At 47.1% G+C, this 23,118-nt stretch overlaps 1 protein-coding gene across 4 annotated transcripts in view; it reads left to right on the top strand.

Annotated features, from left to right (window-relative positions):
• The first annotated feature begins 3,203 nt into the window (after positions 1-3,203).
• CDC42BPB (CDC42 binding protein kinase beta) overlaps positions 3,204-23,118 on the top strand; it is a 99,682-nt gene continuing 79,767 nt past the window's right edge. For 2 of the 4 annotated variants that reach the window (XM_029070807.2, XM_029070789.2), the window contains exon 1: positions 3,204-3,408. In XM_029070807.2, the coding sequence (XP_028926640.1) occupies positions 3,234-3,408 (175 nt within the window). In that variant the 5' untranslated portion in view covers positions 3,204-3,233. The remainder of the gene's footprint in view (positions 3,409-23,118) is intronic. The other 2 variants (XR_003761537.2, XM_029070798.2) reach the window with 1 other exon arrangement.

Raw genomic sequence — 23,118 nt, 5'->3', positions numbered from 1 at the left:
ACGGGACTGGAAGTTAGAGGAAGTCGGAGGTTGTGGGTTCTAATCCCGGCTCTGCCGTACATCTGCTTGGGCAAAAAACTTGACTCCTCTGTGCCTCATTGGTTAAATCTTAGCTTTTTTGTGCTTTGATTACCTTCATCTCTAAAATGGGGATTAAGGCTGAGAGCCCCACATAGGACAGGGACTGTACCCGACCTAATTACCTTGTATCTACGCCAGCGTGTAGAACAGTGATCGGCACATAGTAAGCGCTTAACAAATACCTCAATTATTATTATTAAGCTCTCCTACTCAAACATCAATTGATTCATCCCTCAGTGGCATTTATTGAACGCATGTCTATTCTCAGGGAAGACCGTGAGCCCCACGTGGGCCAGCGATTGTGCCCAACCTAAAGAGGAGTAGCGTGGCCTAATGGAAAGAGCCCGAGCTTGGGAGTCAGAGGTCGTGGGTTCTAATCCCGGCTCCGCCACTTGTCTGCTGTGAAGCAGTGTGGCTTACTGGAAAGAGCACGGGCTTGGGAGTTAGAGGACTTGGGTTCGAGTCCCGCCTCTGCTGCTTGTCTGCTGGGTGACCTTGGGCAAACCACCTCACTTCTCTGGGCCTCGGTTACCTCATCTGTAAAAGGGGGGGATGAAGACTGAGCCCCAAGTGGGACAACCTGCTGACCTTGTCTCTACCCCAGTGCTTAGAACAGTGCTTGACACATAGTAAGCCCTCAACATATACTATCATTCCCGTTTAGACTGTGGAGCCCGTTGTTGAGCAGGGATTATCTCTATCTGTTGCCGAATTGTACACTCCAAGCGCTTAGTACAGTGCTTTGCACCTAGTAAGCACTCAATAAATACGATTGATGAATGAATGAACTTCTCCGGGCCTCAGTTCCCTCATCCGTAAAATGGGGATGAAGACTGTGAGCCCCATATGGGACAACCTGATGACCTTGTATCTATTCATTTGTATATATTTTTATTACCCTATTTATTTTGTTAATGAGACGTACATCCCCGTGATTCTATTTATTGCTATTGTTTTAATGAGACGTACACCCCCTTGATTCTATTTATGGCCATTGTTCTCGTCTGTCCGTCTCCCCCCATTAGACTGTAAGCCCGTCAAAGGGCAGGGACTGTCTCTATCTTTTGCCGATTTGTCCATTCCAAGCGCTTAGCACAGTGCTCTGTACATAGTAAGCGTTCAATAAATACTATTGTAGAGAAGCAGCGTGGCCCAGGGGAAAGAGCCTGGGCTTGGGAGTCAGAGTCATGGGTTCTAATCGCGCCTCCGCCACTTGTCAGCTGTGTGACTTTGGGCAAGTCACTTCCCTTCTCTGTGCCTCAGTGACCTCATCTGTAAAATGGGGATGAAGACTGTGAGCCCCACGTGGGACCACCTGATCACCTTGTATTTGCCCCAGCGCTTAGAACAGTGCTTGGCACATAGTAAGCGCTTAACAAATGACATCATCATCATCATCATCATGAAAATTCCAGCGCTTAGAACAGTGCTCTGCACATAGTAAACGCTCAATAAATACTATTGAATGAATGAAAATTCCAGCGCTTAGGACAGTGCTCTGCACATACTAAGCGCTCAACAAATACTATTGAATGAATGAAATACCATTATTATTAATCCTATCATTATTATGATTCTGATTATTATAGTTGTCTGCTGTGTGACCTTGGGTAAGTCACTGATTTATGCCTCAGTTCCCTCATCATTAATTCTCCCCCCCCCCGAGCGCTCAGAACAGTCCCTGCTACGTAATAAGCGCCCAGCAAGCGTCACTATCATTGTCGTCATCATTACGTATTAGCGGGGCGCGTGCCCCCGTCCTCTCGCATGCGCATGCGCGCGCGCCCCCTGCCGCCCCCCCTCCCCCCGCCCTTTTCCTTGGAGGGGGGAGGTTGCCTCCGCCTACGGCAAGCGGCGAGGGCCGCACATGCGCGCGGGGGACTGTGCGGTTGCGCAGTGAGGTCGGCGGGGGTGTGAGCGTGTGTGTGTGTGTGTGGTGGAGGGGAAAATTGAGTGGTGCAGTTAGCGCGCCTGCGCGGCTTCTGGGTTTTTTTTTTTTTGGACCGGGGGGACGGGGGGAGGTCAGTGCGCGTGCGCCGGCTGAGGACAGCCGGGCGGCGGGGCAAGTGGGCGGGGTCGCGCCGTCCGAAGGGGGCCCTAGTGGGTGGGGTTGCGCGGAGAGGTCAGTGCGCGTGCGCGGGCTGAGCGCCCTCCCCCCCGGGGGAGCCCTTAGCGGGTGAGGTCACCGCGCGTGCGCGGCCTGAGGAGCTTTACCCCCCCCTCCCTCGGGAAGGGAGGGGCTAGTGGGTGGGGTCGCGCGGGGAGGTCAGTGCGCGTGCTGAGGGGATCCCGGGGGGCGGGGGCTGTAGAGGGTGAGGTCAGCGCGCGTGCGCGGCCTGCGGAGCGGGGAGGCGGCAGTGGGTGGGGTCGCGCGGAGAGGTCAGTGCGCGTGCGCGGGCTGAGGAGATCGGGGTGGGTGTAGCGGGTGAGGTCAGCGCACGTGCGCGGCCTGAGGAGATTTGGGGGGGGCCTAGTGGGTGGGGTCGAGCGGAGAGGTCAGTGCGCGTGCGCGGGCGGAGTGGAGGGGGATCGGGCTGAGGAGGTCAGTGCGCGTGCGCGGGCTGAGGAGCGGGGGAGCGGGGTGGGGCGGTCAGGGCGCGTGCGCGGGCCGCGGAGCGGGGGAGCGGGGTGGGGCGGTCAGGGCGCGTGCGCGGGCCGAGGAGACGGGGGCGCCTAGCGGGTGGGGTCGCGCGGGGAGGCCAGTGCGCGTGCGCGGGCTGAGGAGCCCGGGGGCGGGGGTGGAGCGGGCGAGGCGAGCGCGCAGGCGCGGGCGGTGGGCGGGGCGGCGGGCCGGCCGGGAGCGGGGCGGACGGGGCGCCGACCGGTCCTGACGAGACGACGACGACGACGAGGAGGAGGAGGACGACGACGACGACCACCACAGGGAGGAGGCCGAGCGTCCCGAGCGGGGACCGGCCCATGGCCCCGAGGGGCCCGGGCCCTGCGCCGCTCCGCCGTCACCGGGCCCAAGATGTCGGGCTAGCGGCCACCGGGACGAGTCCGGGGACGGGGACGGGGAGCGGGCGGACGCGGACCGGGAGGGTCGGGGCGTCCGGGGATTAGGGGCCCCCGCCCCGCCCCGCCCCGCCCGGTCCCGTCCCGTCCCGTCCCGTCCCGTCCCGTCCCGTCCCGTCCCGTCCCGTCCCGCCAACATGTCGGCCAAGGTGCGCCTGAAGAAGCTGGAGCAGCTGCTCCTGGACGGGCCGTGGAGGCAGGAGGGCGCCCTCAGCGTGGAGACCCTGCTGGACGTGCTGCTCTGCCTCTACGCCGAGTGCGGACAGGCCGCCCTGCGCAGGGACAAGTACGTCGCCGACTTCCTCCACTGGGGTGAGTGACCCCGGAATCCGGACCCGCCTCCTCTCCCTCCTTATCCTTCTCCTCCTCCGCCTTTTCCTCCTCTTCATCCTCCTCCTCCTCGTCCTCCTCGTTCCTCCTCCTCCCTCCTCTTCCTTTTCCTTCTCCTTTTCCTCCTCCTTTTCTCCTCCTCGTTCTCCCTTTTCTCCTCCTTTTCCTCCTCCTCTTCATCCCTCTCCTGGTCCTCCTCATTCTCCTCCTCCTTTTCCTCCTCTTCATCTCCTCTTTCTCCTCCTTTTCCTTCTCCTCTTCCTCCTCCTTTTCCTCTTCATCCTCCTCTTTCTCCTCCTCCTCCTTCTCCTCCTCCTTGTCGTCATTCTCCTCCTTTCCCTCCTCCTTCTCTTCCTCCTTTTCCTCCTCCTTTTCCTCCTCCTTTTCCTCCTCCTCTTTTTCCTTCTCCTCTTCCTTTTCCTCCTCTTTTTCCTTCTCCTTTTCCTCCTCTTCTTTTTCCTCCTCCTCCTTTTCCTCTTCTTCCTCCTCCTCCTTTTCCTCTTTTTCTTCCTCTTTTTCCTCCTCCTTTTCCTCCTCCTCCTCATCTTCCTCCTCCTTGTCCTCCTCCTCCTTTTCCTTCTCCTCCTCCTCTTTGTCCTCCTTCTCTTCCTCCTCCTCCTCTTTGTCCTTCTCTTCCTCCTCCTCTTTTTCCTCCCTCTCTTCCTCCTCCTCTTTTTCCTCCTCCTCCTCCTCGTTCTTCCCCATCCTCGTCCCCTCCGTCCTCCCCCGCACCTGGACCTCACTCATTCACTCATTCTGTTCTATTGATTGAGCGCTTACTGGCTGCAGGGCACTCTGCTAAGCGCTTCGAAGGTACAGTGCAATTCCTTTCAGTTCCCATTCATTCCAACATATTTATTCATTCCATCGTATCTGTCGAGCGCTTCCTATGTGCAGAGCACTCTCCTAAGCGCTTGGAATGGACAGTTCCATTCCCATTCATTCCGTCGTATTGAGTGAGTGCTTACTCAGTGTAGAGCACTCTGCTAAGCACTGGGAATGTACAGTTCGATTCCCTTCGATTCCCATTCATTCCATCGTATTCATTCCATCATATTGTTTGAGTGCTTACTATGGGTAGAACACTCTGCTAAGCGCTTGGAATTACAGTTTCGTTCCAATCAGTTCCCATGGATTCCATCGTATTTATTGAGCGCCTGTTGGGTGCAGAGCCCTCTGCTAAGCGCTTGGAATATTCAATTCGATTCCCATTCATTCCAACATATATATATATATATATATTGGGCACCTGCTGGGTGCGAAGCACTGGACTAAGCGCTCGGAATGTACAGTTCAGTTCCCTTTGATTCCCATTCGTGCCATCGTATTGTTCGAGCGCCTGCTGGGTGCGGAGCACTCTGCTAAGCGCTTGGAGTGTACACTTCGATTCCATTTTCCCGATTCGATTCCCATTCGTTCCAGCGTATTGATTGAGCGCTTTCTATGCGCAGAGCACTCTACTAAGTGCTTGAAATGTACAGTTCAGTCATTCATCCAGTCGTATTTGTTGAGCGCCTGCTGGGTGCAGAGCACTGTAATAAGCGCTTGGAACGTACAGCTCGATTCCATTCGCTTCCCATTCATTCCATCGTATTTATTGAGCACCTGCTGGGGGCAGAGCAATCTACTAAGCACTTGGATTGTGCCACTCAGTTCCATTCAGTTCCCATTCATTACATCGTATTTATTCATTCAGTTGTATTTATTGAGCGCCTGCTGGGTGCAGAGCCCTGCAATAAGCGCTCGGAGAGTATGGTGCAGCAACACATAGAGACAATCCCTACCCAAAAAGGGGCTCACAGTCCTCGCCCCCCTGCTTCCCCTCTAGACTGTGAGCTCCTTGAGGGCAGGGAAAGTGCTTCTTGTTACTGGGTGCTCTCCCAAGCGCTTCGCATATTGCTCTGCACACAGTAAGCGCTCAATAAATATGATGGAATGAATCACCGTGTAGAACAGTGCCGGGCACAAAGTAAGTGCTTAACAAATACCGTAATTATTATTATCATCAGTGAACCGTTCTCCCCCTTTCATCCCCCCCCCCCACCATCCTCTCAATAAATACGATCAAATGAATCGGCGCTTAGAACAGTGCTTGGCACATAGTAAGCTCTTAACAAATACCGTAATTATTATAAATGAACAATTCTCCCCCCTTTCGTTCCCCTCCCCTACCATCCTCTCAATAAAGCGCTCAAAAAATATGATGGAATGAATCAGGGCTTAGAACAGTGCTTGGCACATAGGAAGTGCTTAAGAAATGCCATTATATTATTATTATAAATGAACCATTCTCCAGCTTTTCACTCCCTCCCCCACCATCCTCTCAATAAAGTGCTCAATAAATACGATCCAATGAATCAGCGCTGAGAACAGTGCTTGGCACATAGTAAGCGCTTAACAAATGTCATAATGGTGGTTGTTATTCTAAATGAATCATTCTCCCCCCTTTCATCCCCACCCCTCACCATCCTCTGAATAAAGCGCTCAGTAAATAAGATGGAATGAATGAATCGTCTCCGCCCCCACCATCCTCCCCCCTTTTAATAATAACATTGGTTTTTAAGTACTTACTCTGTGCTCGACACTGTCCTAAGCGCTGGGGTGGATACAGGGTGATCAGATTGTCCCAAGTGGGGCTCACGCTTTTAATCCCCATTTTACAGAAGGGGTAACTGAGGCACCGAGAAGTGAAGTGACCTGCCCAAAGTCACACCGCTTTTCAACCCCCCCATGTCGGTCTCTGTCACCGCCTCCCCCCCCCCCCGGCCTTCCATGGACCCCATTCGCAGTCCTCAAAATCCGTCGTATCGAGCACTTACTGTGTGCAGAGCACTGTACTAAGCACTTGGGAGAGTACAACAGAACAATATGACGGACACATTCCCTGCCCACAGTGGGTTTAGAGTCTAGAGTCTCTCCGTTCCTCACCCCCTGAGCATCTAGTACAGTGCACTGGGCATAGGTGCCCAGCGAAGTGCGGTGATGATGGTGGCCATCCCGTTCTGGTCTCCCCTGTCCTCCCCCAAACTCCATCTTCTCCATCCAGCCAGCCCTCATAGCTCCGCCCTTCCCCACTCTTTCCCCTCTCCGTCACCTTCCTCTTGGGCTTGGCAATCACTCCGCAGCTTCCCAGATCCACCCTTGAGGCTGGATATCATTTCCTGCAGTATTCCCCGGGATATCCGCCACGGACGTTTCCTCCCCTCCCCCCCCCCCATATGGTGTGTGCTTAGTACAGCGCTCTGTGCACAAAAGGCGCTCAATAAATGCCATCGATCGATGGTGGGGCGAGCAGTTTCATTTGGGGGTTTGGGCCACCTCCCTTCCCGGCAGCCTAATTCTGCCGGGACCGGGATAATAACGAAAGTGACAACTCCCTGGATCTTGTGCCTGCGTCTGGGGCCACAGCTGCAGTGCCTCTTTCCTGCTCCTTGACCCTTCTGCAAATTTCTATTATTGCATTTTCCCTGTACCCGCCACCGAGTATCAGACCTATTGCCGGCTTAATGTGCCTTTTTCTCCTAGGACTGAGGCAGCCCGGGCTGTCAAATGAAATGTGGCTTCGGAGAATGCAGGCAGATTGGGAAAGGAGAAAAAAAATCGTTTTGAACTTTAGTGGTGCATCTAACTTTAATAAATATCACTAAAGGATTTATTAGAAGTGGGGAGACCAGATGTCGTTCAGCACCGTTTTGGGAGATGGTGTTTTGTTTTTTTTTTTTTAAAGCAGGTGTCCTTCAGTCTCTTTGTCATGATCGGTAGCGTGGGCAGGCAAGAGATGAGGGCAAAGGGTATGGGTTAAGCAAAGTGTCTAATAAACTCTTTTATCTGTTAATCTCTTACCATCGTATCTAGGCCCTTTGATGTGGAGTCCCTCGTACAAAGTATTACAGAGGAAGGGAAGTTCCGACTTTGCGTTCAACCCCGGGTTGTTTGGGGCGACCCTTCCCTACGTGTGTTGGATCTGGGCCTGCCCGGTTGTAATAGGGCTGCCCAGATTGAACCAGCCGTTTTAAACATAGGCTCCCTCGGTCGGATTAATTCACCCTCGCATCGTCGCCCGATGTCAATCAACTCTCGCCTAGTCCGTCGGAGTGCCGTACCGTAACCGCGGTCGAACGGTCCCCTACTTTGGGATGAGGGTGATCCAACATCTGCTTCAAAATTGCGCAGAAAGTTTACGTATTTTAAGAGCCAGTCACCTGGCCTGGTGCTCGGTGGTGAATGTGGAGGTGTTTTGTGGAAGCCCAACAATAGGCTGATGCTTTAAAAACCCACAGCAGCTGGTTCTGCTTCATTTCAATGGGAGCCGCCATTCTTTGTTATACATTAACAAACTAAGGGGATTCACTTCCTGGAGTCCTTTATCGACGTCAGTGATAGGCTTTTCAACTGAATAATTAACCGGCCTCACATCTGCTTTGAAAGGGACGTGGCTGGCTCGGGTGACTTTATTTCATTAATTCTCTGGACGTCGTAGTTTCCATTCATTTGCTTAGCCACTCGATTCGGGACAGACCAGAGAGATCTGCAGATGGATCCGAGCTGGTGGATATAAATAAAGCTCAATTGAGACAAGAGGGAAGCAATTCAGAGGGGGGAACGAGGAGGGGTTGGAGTGGAGTGGGAGGGGGGGGAGGAGGGAGAGAGAACTCCTCAACAGCTCCATGGCGATCATCTTTTAAGATTGAGCAGCCTCCATGTCGGCGTCCATTATGTGATTGACATTGAGCGTAATTTAGAGGTCCCGCGTCTCGGTCCCGGTATTTACTCTAAACCGCGAGGGGAGCAGGTAATGGGCAGGGGTAGCCGTCATGGTTAAGTGTTTGCTAATCAAACGGACGGGACAGATCAGGTCAGCTGTAATTAAAATTGGCACTTAAACTCTCCCCTAGTCTGTAGAAACGAGTGGTTGGAGACAAATAACGGTACTCTACCTCCGATTTACACGGCATCATTCCTCTAAAAACCTCAGCACTTTTGAAAATATCTCAACACCCAAATGTGTCGGGAAGGGTGTAGGCTAAAATCTCAGATTCTTCTTTTTAAATCACCGTTTGTTTACTTCAGCGTGGACCGTTGTGATGTGTCTCAGGTGGGGAAAATGGAGCTCATCCACCTCTCATCGAATAATGAATAAGACCATTTAAAATCGCCTCAGTCATCTTTGGCTGGATTATCAGAAAATGTTGGCCTTTCAGTGATTTGGGGGAGACAAGAGTATTCCTGATTTCTAAATGGAAACCAGAGAAAAGCTCCCTAGACTCTTACGTTTTTGCTGTTTGCCCCATTTAATGATTTAGTGTGCTGACCACTAGACTGATTTAATCATTTTCCTGAATAATTGCCTGAGAGGAAGAGGGGAGGATAGGCGAGGATGTTTTTCCTCTTAAAAGAATGCACTACTCCCACTTAATCTGAAGTGCAATTTGTAACCTTGTTGTCTTTGGACACACCCAGGATTATAACCATGCTGAAAATTTATCTCAGATAATATAATTAGAGATCTCTGGTGTTCAGAGGGCCAAACTCTCCTCCCTCCCTTCCTCCCCTTCTCTCAAAGAAAACTTACTCAAACTGTGGACTTCAGTACTATCCCAAGCAAGAATCTTGTCAAATGCTCTGGGTACAAGAGATAACTGGGCAGAGTTATTTTAACAATTAATAATAATAACAATAATGTTGGTATTAAGCGCTTGCTATGTGCTGAGCACTGTTTTAAGCGCTGGGGGAGATACAGGATAATCAGGTTGTCCCACTTGAGGCTCACAGTTTTCATCCTCATCTTACAGATGAGGGAACTGAGGTACGGAGAAGTGAAGTGTCTTGCCCAGAGTCACACAGCTGACAGGTGGCGAAGCCGGGATTAGAACCCATGACCTCTGATTCCTAAGCCCGGGCTCTTTCCACTGGGTCACACTGCTTCTCGAAATATAGTATGGAATTATAGTATGGAGACAACCCATTTTAATAACACTTTTATTTTGAAATAATGGAATTGTTGCACTTCACTTTCTATGGAAGCAATATATAGTCCATTTTAGAGGATTCCAAGCATGCTGGAGAGCAGGAAAGTCTCTTCTTTCTGCCGTACTTTCTCAAGTGCTTGGTACCAGTGCACTGTATCCTGTGAGGGCCCAACAAATACCATTTCTACGACTAGGGGGTATTATTTGAATTCCTGCAGTGCCTTTTAGAAAATTTGAAACCAGTAGGCTAGCAGGTCAAACCTCCCAGGAATGAGATTATTTCTGATTGAAAATTACTTGTCATTTGTTGTAAGGAATCAATCAGTGATATTTATTGAGTGCCAGCTGTGTGCAGAGCACTAACTAAGCACTTGGGAGAGTATAATCCAAGTTGGTAGACAAGTTCCCTGCCCACAATGAGATCACAGTCTAGAGGGAGGAGCTCACCGTTTAGAGGAAAGGATTAGTCTCTTTTCACCTCCGCATTTTTGTTTTTAATATTCCCCTGCTTGGGTTTATATTTTAAAGAATTTTCTTATGTGCTCTCTAAATCACAATATCGGTTAGTTCAGGTAGTCATGTCCAGAAACAGAAGCTACTCTGTTTTCGGTGAGAGTTGTACATTTCTGTGGTCATAAGAATCAGAAGTAATTTGAGGCACTCTGTAATTAAATGTTTTAGTGGCAGACTCAGCCCCTCTGTTGTTTGTGTAAACAGATTTTTATCTAAACAATTGAGAATATTTTTGATTTTGAAAGTGAAGTCGGGTTATCTCGTGTGACAATCCAGTCACCACTTCTACAACGTTAGAGTCGGGTTCCTAAAGAACCTCACATTCACATTCATTCAGTAGTACTTATTGAGCGCTTACTATGTGCAGAGCACCGTGCTAAGCGCTTGGAGTGTACAATTCGGCAACAGATAGAGACAATCCTTGCCCAATGACGGGCTCACAGTCTACTCATGTTATAATACTCATTCCTTGTTGGATGCCTTGCCCAGGTGTAAATCTGCATCTTGTAACCCTGCAATGTCTCATATCCAGACCAAGTATGTTTGGGAAGAATGAGCCCCACTTCTCTCGTATCTATTCTTTATTTTTATCTATCTTATCTATCCAAACACTTAGTACAGTGCTCTGCACATAGCAAGCGCTCAATAAATACTATTGAATGAATGAATGAAAACGAGCGTGAAAATATATGCTACAGACGCCCCGTCTGTCCTTTTGGTAATTTGGTTTCTTAAAAAAACTCTCATTGCACCTAATTTTTTTCATCTGCTAAATAATGCATTATCGGGTTTCAAAAACTTCCATAGTAATCAATCAGTCTGTGGCACTTACTGAGCGCTTAATGTGTGCAGAGCTCTGTAATAGGTGTTTCAGAGAGTACCGTGAAACTGAATTGGTAGACACATTCCCTGCCCACAACAAGTTTACAGTCTGTGTGGGGGAGACCAACATTACTTTGAATAGTGCCATTATATGGTCTCATTATTTCAAATGATCAAGTCTCATTTCCGTGCCCCCCCCCCAAAAAAAAGCATATCAGTTGTCTTTTCTCTTATAAATGATGAAGGCTTTTTTAATGATACAACTGATATTCGTTTGAGGTCCAAATGATTACCTTCATTTCTGCAGTCTGTATTTATTCCTATTTACCTTGACTTCATAGATTTGGTTTTGTGTTTGCATTTATTTGAAATACCTCAGCGAATTTTTGGGTTCCTTTTTTAAAAAGTACTTCAGATTACTCTAAGGTCAAAGGGCTTCTCTGGAGAAAAATTATTTGAAATGTAAGCTTAGGAGGAAAAAGAAATTTGAAACCAAAGAAATTGGGAATCAGACCTTCAGTTAATCCTTAATGTCTTCAATGGGACCTGTGAGAAAATCAAACTGACATTTAACACCCAGGAAACCAAGATCCTTCATCAGCAGTTTCTCAGTGAACAGACTTAACTCCGGCAGTTGAGATTAATTGGAAGACTAGAGAATTTTGAAGAATTTTTCTGCCCCACAGAAATCTTACCAAAGGCTAGAGTTGACAGAGAATCCCAGCGCCAGTTCTAATGGGCAAGCGGAGCTTTTGATCAACTTCAAAAATGGGTATTTGGGGATTTGTGAGAGTAAATATGGAACTAAAGTAGTAGTCTTCTTTTGAAGAAGTCACGATTCCCCTACCCCACCACCGTCTGTTCAGTACTGATGCGTGGCCATAGTCCTGGAGATATTTTGAGACACTGAAAGTGTTCTTAATGCTACCTACTTATGTAAGGTTCTTTGGAAGACTAATATCCACAGGCTACCCACAGATAGGACAGGCCAGCTCTTGTTTGTGGCTAGCCAGTGGACATTAGTCTCTCAGTGGGTAGCTGACCATTCCACTGGGTAGGTCGCATTGTCCAGTTCACTTGATGACCCTTGAATCAAGTCTTTTTCCCAACTTAATATGAAGAATGCTCTTGCAGAGGGCAGATAAAGCCTTTCAAGTACATTGTTAAAACCGGCATGGAAAAATGCAAAGTAGATAGCAACTTGTGAGCCAAGATGATCCCGGTTGGAGGAGGGATATACTGGACGGGTCTCGGGATGTCGAAAGATGCCAGCGGGGGTGAAAAGCAAGCCCAGAAGAAACCGCGCCACAGTCGGAATGAACAGCCAAGGGCTAGCGAGTCCACTGGAAAATCGAGGCCCACGTCTGTGGATCCCAAATCAGCCTTATAGGCCACTTAAAAATCCATAAATATGATACTTGTGGAAGTGTTTTTTGTCACGTGAGATGTCATGAGAGGGAGAAAACGTTTTAGAATGTCATATTCTTGAAACCTTCCTCACTTTATAAAGAGAAAGCTTGGTGCCCAGCCAGTTGGCCATTAGAATAAATCTATTATTAATTTTCCTGGGTTATCGTTCATTAACTGAATGTGACTCTTCCCTTTGGAGGAACCCTTAAGCCCTCTGGAGGGAGAACATCAGGGTTCACATATCGCCAGTACCAGTTTGCTCTGTCTCAATTATCACCTGCTACTTAATCATGGTCCTGAACGTGAGGCAGACTTGGCAAATGAATACCAAACCTGTATCATCCTATAAAATGTCTCACTATTCTGTGTACTCCCCTGGAGGAGCGACTCTCAAACATTTTCTTTCAGTGACTCCCTTCCATGACTCCCCCATGCACTCAAAGGAAAAAGGACCTATGTTTTTTCTTATAGGGGGCCCATGTTTCTGAATCGTTTTCTGGAGGTCCAACAGCCCTGCCCTCGACACGATTTAAAATAATAGGAGGAAGGGAGGCCAGAAGGAAGCTTCAGGAAGTGGAGGGAGGTCTGTTCTCCCTCTCCCCCGCCACTCATGTAGCCCACAGTTCAAAACAAATCACTTCTATATGGCCGTTTGGGGTTCTGCAGTTCTGGTTTCTGTGGCCGCCCGTTCCTCTCCCGCCCCCGACTTCCCCAATCCCTGTGAGAAACACTGCAGAAGGAAGGTGCCTGAACAATAAAATAGATGAAATCAACATTTTTTCCTCCATAAGCTGAATTTTTCACTGACCAGGGCACAGTATAAATGTCTGTGTGTGTCCTTTCCTTGTATATTTTTCAGATTTATTTGAAGAAGGTGTAGTAAATCATGGTATTTTACCATTTCACTAATGAGAAGGGGGATGATCTTATTTGATTGATGTGAAAAGATTACAAGGCTAAAGTTTTTTTTTTTTTTGGGATGACTTGAATTTCCCCAACGTGGGAATGTTCTACTCCTACTTTTCCTTGGTAATCATCAAATAGTATTCCTTGTGTAAAAAAAAAAAAAAGTAGCAGCTTGTTAGCTACTTTTCTCACAGCAGTTTTAAGCTGAATAACAGGTTTGGCGATTGACATGACACCACAAAAGTATAATTAAAACAATAGGAGAGATTAGGTCAAATGCCATTAGAATGGCATTCTGACTTGCCATTTTAATGTGAAATACTATTCTAAATTCAATGATCCACTGAGAAAGATTAGACGTTGACAGTCTTTATACTACTATCCAATTTTTTTTCCTCTCGGAATATGTATGTTAGAAACCAACATTATTTAGAAAACCCACTGGGCATGATTTGTTTATGTTCTTCAAGGAGTTTAGCACAATGACTCTAAATAAATGTTTAATGGAAATAATAGTCTGTTGTAAAGATGCCAAGGATTAAATGGGTGTGGAGATTAGGAACTATTTCATTTGAGGTGTTTTCCTGTGAATCGGACCTGAAGTTTAATGTGACTATGTGGGAAAACCTGCCCTTCCTCTACTGAACCTGTTCTGTGATGGTTTGACTTTCACGGAAAGTTCATTTTGTTATTTTTTTTGCCGTTTCACTTTAGCAAGCTTTTGTGTGCACGAAATAGGAAGAATCAGAATAAGATTGGTGCTTAGAAGTGTAATTTTTCCCGGCTGTATAATTGCATTTCTGCCAAAGGAGCATTTTGAGATGGCTCAATCAGTTCTGTTTATTGAGTGCTTACTGTGTGTAGAGCACTGTACTTAACACTTGGGAAAGTACAATAAAATAGAGTTGGTAGGCCCAATCCCTGCCCACAAGGAGTATCTGTTAAAGGAATTTAGATTGTAATTCTGCCAGTTGCAGAATATAAAAAGAGAAGGTATTTGCTAAAACTTACTTGGAGGAGGTTTTTGATAGGGTGTGGTCCATGTTTGTTTTTTTTTAAAGCACAATGGTAGTATTGAATCTTGGGTCTTGAAAAAGTAATGTTTAATAGTTTGAAATTTTGAAAGTTTAAGCATTTACTATGTTCCAGGAACCCTTCTAAGTGCTGGGTTAGATATACGATAATCAGGTTGGACATAGTCCCTGTCCCACACAGGGCTCACAGTCTTAATCCCCATTTGACAGATGAGGTGACTGAGGTCCAGAGAAGTGAAGTGACTTGCCCAAGGTCACACAACAGTCAAGTGGTGGAGCTGGATTAGAACCCATGACCTCCTGACTCCCAGGCCAGTGCATAGTAAGAGACGGCCTTTTTCTGTGTCTTGCAAAAAAGGTGATATCCACCTGTATTCTAGTAAAACTGTTCCGTAAGACACATTCATTCATTCGGTAGTATTTACTGAGCACCTACTATGCACAGAGCACTGTACTAAGCGCTTGGAGTGTACAGTTCGGCAACAGATAGAGACAATCCCTGCCCGTTGACGGGCTCACAGTCTACTGACACACCTACGTGATGTCCTCATATATAAAAGCGCTAGCCAATAGCCACCCAATACTGGGAAAATGATTTAAAGGCTTCTCCTTTTTGAGCCTAAAGAATGATTACTTCCTGCAAAAACAAATTTGATTAATTTCTGTAGTTAGTTTCTGTTTCTATTTTTCTTTAACGAAGATATGGGTTCACTTAAGGGGTATTCAAATTGACCGTGGCCGTTTGTAATTATTTTGAGGCAAATGCAACTTTCATCCCAGTTCATTGTTTATAGTGAGGTTTTCAGAGAGACTCCAACATCATCACATCGTCTAAGAAATTAGAGAGGACCGTTGATATTTGAAGAGCCCAGATGGTTAAAAACATCACAGCTGCAGTTGGCTTCAGTATCCACTTCTTTTTAAAAAGACCCGCTTGATCATGAATTGACGGTGTCTTTTTTATATCGAGCATAGAAAAAGATGCGGGACAAATACTTCATTCAGCAATTAGATCTAAATGATCAAATAGTGAATCGTCAAATTAAAGACTATTTAGGGAGGCTGTTGTATTTCTTCAGTGTCATAAAATGCATCGGCATTGCGCATTAGTAAACACCCAATAATATACCGTTGATTATTAGGAAAGAAAATCATAATTTTCTTCAAAATATTGAAAGGGACTGAGAATTGAGGACGTGACCATGTCCTCTAGTCACTGCACTACTGGCAGTAAAGCAGCCGTTTTCTGATGACAGGGCATTAGGCGTGGACTTGCTGCAGGCCTCATGCTGAGCTGAGCTGTCCTGAGTGCTCAGATGTGATCCACACCCCGTTGCTTTCTACCCAGACAGTCACCGTCTTGGTCGAAGTAACTCTCGGTATTACAGCCTTCCCCTTTGATACCCCGGACTCCAACCCCTCCAGCTAATATTCTTTTTGCCGCTTCCCGGATCATCTTCCTGAAACGCCACTCAGCACACGGCTCTCCACTCCCCGAAAAAACCTCCAGTGGTTCGTATTTCCTTCGCATCAAACCCAAAACTCCAGTACTGTTGGTTTGAAGGCTCTGCACCAGTTTTCTCCATTTACATAGAGATTTTTACATATTTGTTGACCTGTTACTCCCCAGTTGTCAGTCTTCACACCTCTCTAATTGACCCAACTGTTCTTTGCCCTATTCATTCATTCATTCATTCAATAGTATTTATTGAGCGCTTACTATGTGCAGAGCACTGTACTAAGCGCTTGGGATGAACAAGTCGGCAACAGATAGAGACAGTCCCTGCCGTTTGACGGGCTTACAGTCTAATCGGGGGAGACAGACAGACAAGAACGATGGCACTAAACAGCGTCAAGGGGAAGAGCATCTCGTAAAAACAATGGCAACTAAATAGAATCGAGGCGATGTACAATTCATTAACAAAATAAATAGGGTAACGAAAATATATACAGTTGAGCGGAAGAGTACAGTGCTGTGGGGATGGGAAGGGAGAGGTGGAGGAGCAGAGGGAAAAGGGGAAAATGAGGCTTTAGCTGCGGAGAGGTAAAGGGGGGATGGCAGAGGGAGTAGAGGGGGAAGAGGAGCTCAGTCTGGGAACGCCTCTTGGAGGAGGTGATTTTTAAGTAAGGTTTTGAAGAGGGAAAGAGAATCAGTTTGGCGGAGGTGAGGAGGGAGGGCGTTCCAGGACCGCGGGAGGACGTGACCCAGGGGTCGACGGCGGGATAGGCGAGACTGAGGGACGGTGAGGAGGTGGGCGGACTCTCTGGGTGAGGAGGTGGGCGGAGGAGGTGGGCCCTAGACTCTCCTGCCTCCAGTCCCTCTCTCAGTCTGTTCCCCCACCCCGGGTGGATGGTCCCTCGACCGCCCTTGACCGCCCTCGACCCCCAGTCCTCCAATTTCCCTCTTCAAAGCCCCCTTCTTCTCTAGCAAGCTTGCTCTGATTAGTTGCCTCCCCCTCAGATCGACGCAACATGGCTTAGTGGATAAGGCCTGGGAGTGAGAAGGACCTGGGTTCTAATCCCAGCTTCGCCACATGCCTGCTGTGTGACCGTCAAGTCATTTGACTTCTCTGTGCCTCAGTTACCTCATCTGTAAAATGGGAATGAAGACTTTGAGCCCCACGTGGGACATCCTGATTAACATGTATCAACCCCAGCACTTAGAACAGTGCTTTGCACATAGTAAGCGCTTAACAAATACCATAATTATTATTATACGGTCACTTATTTATTTTGATCTTTCATTTGTCCTGTTCCCTCTCTGGCATTTGTTCTTTCTATACCACTCCTACTATGTGTATGCATTTTATATGTTTTGTTCCCGTATTAGATTGTGTTGAGAAGCAACGTGGCTTAATATAAAGGGCCCGGGCTTGGGAGCCAGAGGACGTGGGTTCTAATCCTGGCTCCGCCACTTGTCTGCTGTGTGACCTTGGGCAAGCCACTTATCTTCTCTGTGCCTCAGTTACGTCATCTATAAATTGGGGATTAAGACTTGTGAGCCCCATGTGGGACAACCTGATGACCTTCTATATACCCCAGCGCTTAAATCAGTGCTTGGCACATAGGAAGCGCTTAAATACCATTATTATTATTTCATGGTCAAGGAATATCTTATTGGGTTTGGTTGTATTTTTCCAAGAGCTTGGTATCAATCAGTAACAGCATAAGAAACAATGTGGCCTGGGAAATGGGAAACCTGGGTTCTAATTCCTACTCTCCTACTTGTCTGCTGTCTGATCTTGAACAAGTCGCTTCTCTGGGCCTCAGTTTCCTCATCTCTAAAATGGGGATTCATTACTTGTTCTCCTGTTCACTTAGATTGCAGGAGATTCATTCAATTGTATTTATTGAGCACTTAGTCTGTGCAGAGCACTGTGCTAAGCGCTTGGAATGTACAGTCCGTCCACAGATAGAGACAATCACTGCCCAACGATGGGCGCTCAGTCTAAAAAAAGGTGTCTGATCTACCTCTCTCTCCCCTTGCCTGGCATGTAGTAAACACTTAAATACCACAATGACTATTAATAGTATTTATTGAACACCCACTGTGTGTTGAGCACTGCACAAGCCCTTGGGAGAGCCCAGTAGAAGAGAGCACGCTCCCTGCCCATAACGAGCCTCCATTCTAGCTTGGGAGATGTCCATAAAGCAAAGTACAACGAGGAGGAGGAACCGCTCAGGGGTGACGGACCTGTGTGACTCATGGTGAACGAGGTATCATACTTCAGTATTTCTTTATGGTGATGATGGGCTGCGCTTTGCCCGGCCCTCGGCTCAGCTGCCCCTCGCTTCCTGCCGCCCGCTCTCCAGCCCTCCCAGGAAAACCTCTCCCCCTTCCTTGGGAAAGCCGCTCTCCTCTGCCATCCATTGCTGCTCAGATGAAAGGAATTCTTTTTGTAGGGCGAGTCACGGTTTAGGAGGCTTGATGTATGCCGGTACAGTAAGTCAGGTGATGTGTACAAAAGTATAGTATTGGACTCGGTAGGCACTCAATAAAAGGCATTGCTATTACTACTCGTCAGTAGAGTTTAGGGTGCGTGTAGGCAGACAAGAAATTCCCAGCTGCAAGAGAAAGTTTAGCAAATCCCCTGAGAAGAATACTAATGATGATGGTATTTGTTAAGCGCTTACTATTTGCCCGGCACTGAACTAAACGCCGAGGTGGATCCAAGCAGATTGGGTTGGACCCGGTCCCTGTCCCATGTGGGGCACACAGTCCTAATCCCCATTTTACAGGTGAGGTAACTGAGGCACAGAGAAGTGAAGTGATTTGGCCAAGGTCACCCAGCTGACAGGTGTCGGAAGGGGGATTAGAACCCATGACCTTCTGACTCCTAGGCCCGTGCCCTATCCGCAGCGCCATGCTGCTTCTCCAATTCTACAGGTCTAAACCACTCTGTCCCACAGCATCTTTTGCTGTTACCAAATTTTCATCGACGTCCACATTCCCCCGTCAGAGCTTGGGACTGTGGACCTGAGTTTCCCTCTGCAGCTAGAAGACTCAAGTCAGGTGATAATTTGGGAAGGAAGCCACCAGACGTGTTTTCCTTTGGAAATTGTATTCCAATTATAAATTTCTGCCTACTGCGCCTTGAAAAGATGAACATTATATAAGGTGGTTTCGTAATGCACAAGGTAGAATTAACTTTTAGTTTTATTAAAGCAGTAGAGAGGAATGCAGTACTGATAGGCAGATTTTTTTTAAGCAACTTTAGGATAGGAAGCAGGCACGTGGTTCTACAGTAATTCCTTTTGGGTATTTTGCATTTTGGGTAGAATGCTGTTAGGGAATTAGGGATTTTTTTTTTCTTTTGGCACAATCAGTGGTGAGTCAGAGCTTTGACCATGGTCTCATTGGCCTGACTGGTCAGTGGTCAGTTAGAGGCAGCGTTGCTTCAGGGAAGGAATCCAAGCCTGGGAGTCAAAGGACCTCGGTTCCAATTCCGGCTCTGCCAATTGCTTTGCTGTGCGACCTTGGGCAAGTCACCTCTTTGTGCCGCAGTTACGTCATCTGTAAAATGAGAATTAAATCCTCATCCCTCCAACTGTGAGCTCCACTTGGGACAACGACTGGGTCCACTTGATAAACTTACATCTACCTCAGCACTTAGAACAGTGCTTGGACACATAGTAAGCGTTAAACAAATGCCACTAAAAAACCCAATGATATTGAGCACTTATTGTGTACAGAACACTGTGCTAAGCGCTTTGGCGAGTAGAATACTATAGAGTTGATAGGCACAATCCCTGCCCTCAAAAAGTTTACCATCTAATCGAGAAGACAGACGTTAAAATAGCAGATGGGGGAAGCAGTGGAGTGTAAGGATATGTACATAAGTGCTGCATATCTCGGGGCGGGGTGAGTAATAAAGTACTTAAGCATTGACCAAGTGCTTAGATGAGGCAGAGAGGAAGGTGAATAGGGTGGGGAAATGAGAGGTTAGTCAGAGAAGGCTTCCTGGAGGAGGTTTTGAAGGTGAGGTGATTGGTCAGATTTGAAGGGGGAGGGAGTCCCAGACCAGAGAGGGGACTGGTATATTAGGGGAAGACTTATAGTACCAAGCACATGAGAGAGTATAATATGATTGGTAAACGTGCCTGTTTACAGTCTACTAAGGGAGACAGACATTAAATTAAGCACCTGAGAGTAAAGTTTTTTTTTCCAAAGTAGTATTTAAGCCCTTACTATGTGCCAGTCGCTATTCTAAATACCTGGTAGATTGAAGATAATCAGATGGAGCACAGTGCATATTCCACATGGGACTCATAAGCTTAATCCCCATTTTACAGGTGAAGGAACTGAGGCACAGAGAAGCGAAGTGAAGTGATTTGCCCAAGGTCACACAGCAGATAAGTGGCAGAGTCGGAATTAGAACCCAGGTCCTTCTGACTCCCAGGCCAGTGCTGTATCCTTTAGGCTACACTGCTTCTCTTGAGGGCAGGAAACCTGTTTTCCAACTTGTATTCTTCCAAGCCTCGAGTACAGTGTTCTGCCCACAGCAAATGCTCAGTAAATGTCATTGATTGATTAAGACCATATCCTTAAGGACTGTGTGGCTGGGGTGAGTGCCTAAATGATTAAAGGGTAAGATTGAAGCAGTAGGGAGGGGAAAAAAGGGCGGGCAAGGGTGGAGATGAGAACTTAGGGAAAGCTTCTTGGAAGGAGATATGATTTTAGTAGAGTTTCAAAGATGGAGCGAAAGCTTTGTCTGTCAGCTAATTAGAGGGAGGAAGTTTCAGGCAGGAGGGAGAGAGGGAGCAGAGGGTGACAGACAGAGTGAAGTGTGTGGGCTGGGTTGTAGGGGAAGAGGAGGGAAGATAAGTAATGGGGAGAGCTGATGGAGTGCTTTGAATCTGATGGTGCGGCTTCTCTTCTTGAGGCGGAGACTGATAATATAACTGATAATAATATTGGTGTTTAAGTGCTTGCTATGTGCAGAGCACTGTTGTAAGCGCTGGGGTAGATACAGGGCAATCAGGTTGTCCCACGTGAGGCTCACAGTTAATCCCCATTTTACAGATGAGGTAACTGAGGCACAGAGAAGTTAAGTGGCTTGCCCACAGTCACACAGCTGACAAGTGGCAGAGTTGGGATTCGAACCCATGACCTCTGACTCCCAAGCCCGGGCTCTTTCTACTGAGCCACGCTGCTTCTCTAATGGGAATCATCTCTGATGGGCAACTATTGGAGGCATTTGAGGAGTGGGGGGACGTGCACAGAACATTTTGTGAGACAAAGGATCCAGGCAGCAGAGTGAACTACAGACTGGAGAGGGGAGAGGTCAAGTGAGCAAGGTTGATGTGGCCATGGGGATAAAACATGATACAGTAATGGAAGGAACAGCTGTGCTCGTGTGTGGTCCTCTACCCTGTAAGCTCGTTGTGGGCAGGGAATATGTCTGCTTATTGTTGTATCATACTCTCCGAAGTGCGTAGTACAGTGCTCTGCACACAGTAAGCACTCAATAAATGCAGTTGAAATAAGATTGAATGAATGGTATGGGCACTGTTGAAAATGTGCATACCAATGTGTGAGTTTTAATGTGGGGTTCTTGGAGAGCATAACCCCTATATCCTAAGAGAGCTGCCTGAACTAGCATTCCAAAGCTAAATATTTTTTGAGCGCTCTTGCCTCCAAAAACCAGAATAACCTTATAGGTACCAAGTGAAGACAAAATGAGAATATTTTGTTTTGGGGATTTTGTCACAGGATCTCTGGTACGTGTAACTATTATAACTTAGCCAAAATAGTTATGGTGGTTTAAATGACTCTTATATGACTGTTTTATTATGAAAATATGTCTCTGGCCATTTTAGATTGTAAGCCCATTATTTGTGGCAGCATGAAGTTGGAAAGCTGTCGTTGTCATCGCAGATTTGGTTTGGGTGACTGTAGAGTAGATACGAAGACGGATTTATTGACCGAAGCTGCCGTGGTGATTTACCTCTCTGAATTCGGGGAATGGTGTAAAGTACTGGTTCGTTAGAGACGAAAATGGGTGACAGCTGGTGGAAGATGATAATGGATTATCCTTCTCTTCAAGAGAGGAAGGAATGGACAAGACCTGCTTTTAGTTTCCTCCCTCCCTATTATTATTAAAAAACTGTTAGATGAAAGAAAATGCTAGTGATTGGATCGGGTCTTTCTTAGACACATAATGTGCCATTTTTATTTAATCTCCATTAGTCCTGAAAAAATATTTGGGATGATTAGATAATTTACTGTGAACTTTCATTCATCACTTAAGATTCACTGTGGAGTCATGGGTTTCTTTCAGATATTTTTGCCATCCCTAGCAGTGTACATAATTGTAACAGACCTATTGTTTATGCAGTTGTTGTGGATTCAGTCTCTGCCACCCCGGATGACAGAGAAGCAGCGTGGCATAGTGGAGAGAGCACAGGCCTGGTAGTCAGAAGGTCGTGGGTGTTAATCTCAGCTCTGCTACTTGTCTGCTGTGTGACCTTGGGCAAGTCATTTCCCTTCCTGTGCCTCAGTTCCCTCATCTGTAAATGGGGATTGAGACTTTGAGCCCCATGTGGAACAGGGACTGTGTCCAAGCCGATTTGCCTGTATCCACCCCAGTGCTTAGTCCAGTGCCTGACTCAGAGTATGCGCTTAATAAATACCACAAGTATTATTATTATTATCTAGTACTCTCCTGGCAAACCCCTCTAGACTGTAAGCTCATTATGGGTGGGGAATACATCTTCTAATTCTGTTGCATTGTACTCTCCCAAGCATTTAGTACAGGGCTCTGCACATAGTAAGCGCTCAGTAGGTACCATTGATGGATTGATTGTAAGTGTATAGGTTGAATGAAAACAGACCGCGTAAATGTGTACACGGAAGACTGTAATAACTCATGAGGGACAAATGAAAGGGAGGATAGAATGGATGCACTGGAGCAGAATCAAACGGTCTGTGATGGTAAGTCTCTGTTAGTCAAAGGAAATAGGTATTTCAGATGAATTTTGAAGGGACAGAATTTATCGGAGGAACAGAATGGTAGAGAAGAACTGAGCCCTTCAGATATGCAGTGTAAGTTGAGTCATGTTATCTCTGACTCGGCAAAGCAGTTCATAATCATGAACTTATTTGCTTCCGGCTCACAGTCTTCAGCGTACAGCTCCCGAAGGGCTGTCTCTCGGCCCTCAGACCACACTCCTCATTTCTGGAGCTGGAAGGATTTCTTAGAGGCATACTGTAACACTGGCTCCCTTGTTATTATCTCCTCAAGCATGCTGACTTAGCCTTGTTACCCAGTCCTGCTTAATCTTTTTATAAATAGTATTTATTAAGTGCCTGTGCCATTCAAGGCGCCGTACCATGCTCTGGGAAAAAATATGGTGGGTGAGAATTAAACATAGTCTACGCCCGCCCCGGTTTCTTAATCTAAGAATAAGTGGGGAGGGGTTTGGCATCAGGTGTAGGTGCAGTCAATCGTATTTATTGAGGACTTACTGTGTGCAGAGCACTGTACTAAGTGCTTGGGAGAGGACAATATAACAATATAGCAGCTGCATTCCCTGCC

Source organism: Ornithorhynchus anatinus, chromosome 1 (assembly GCF_004115215.2).
Source record: "Ornithorhynchus anatinus isolate Pmale09 chromosome 1, mOrnAna1.pri.v4, whole genome shotgun sequence".
Taxonomy (NCBI): Eukaryota; Metazoa; Chordata; class Mammalia; order Monotremata; family Ornithorhynchidae; genus Ornithorhynchus; species Ornithorhynchus anatinus.
Note: the sequence above shows the minus strand (reverse complement) of the source record. Positions and strands in the feature narration are given on the sequence as shown.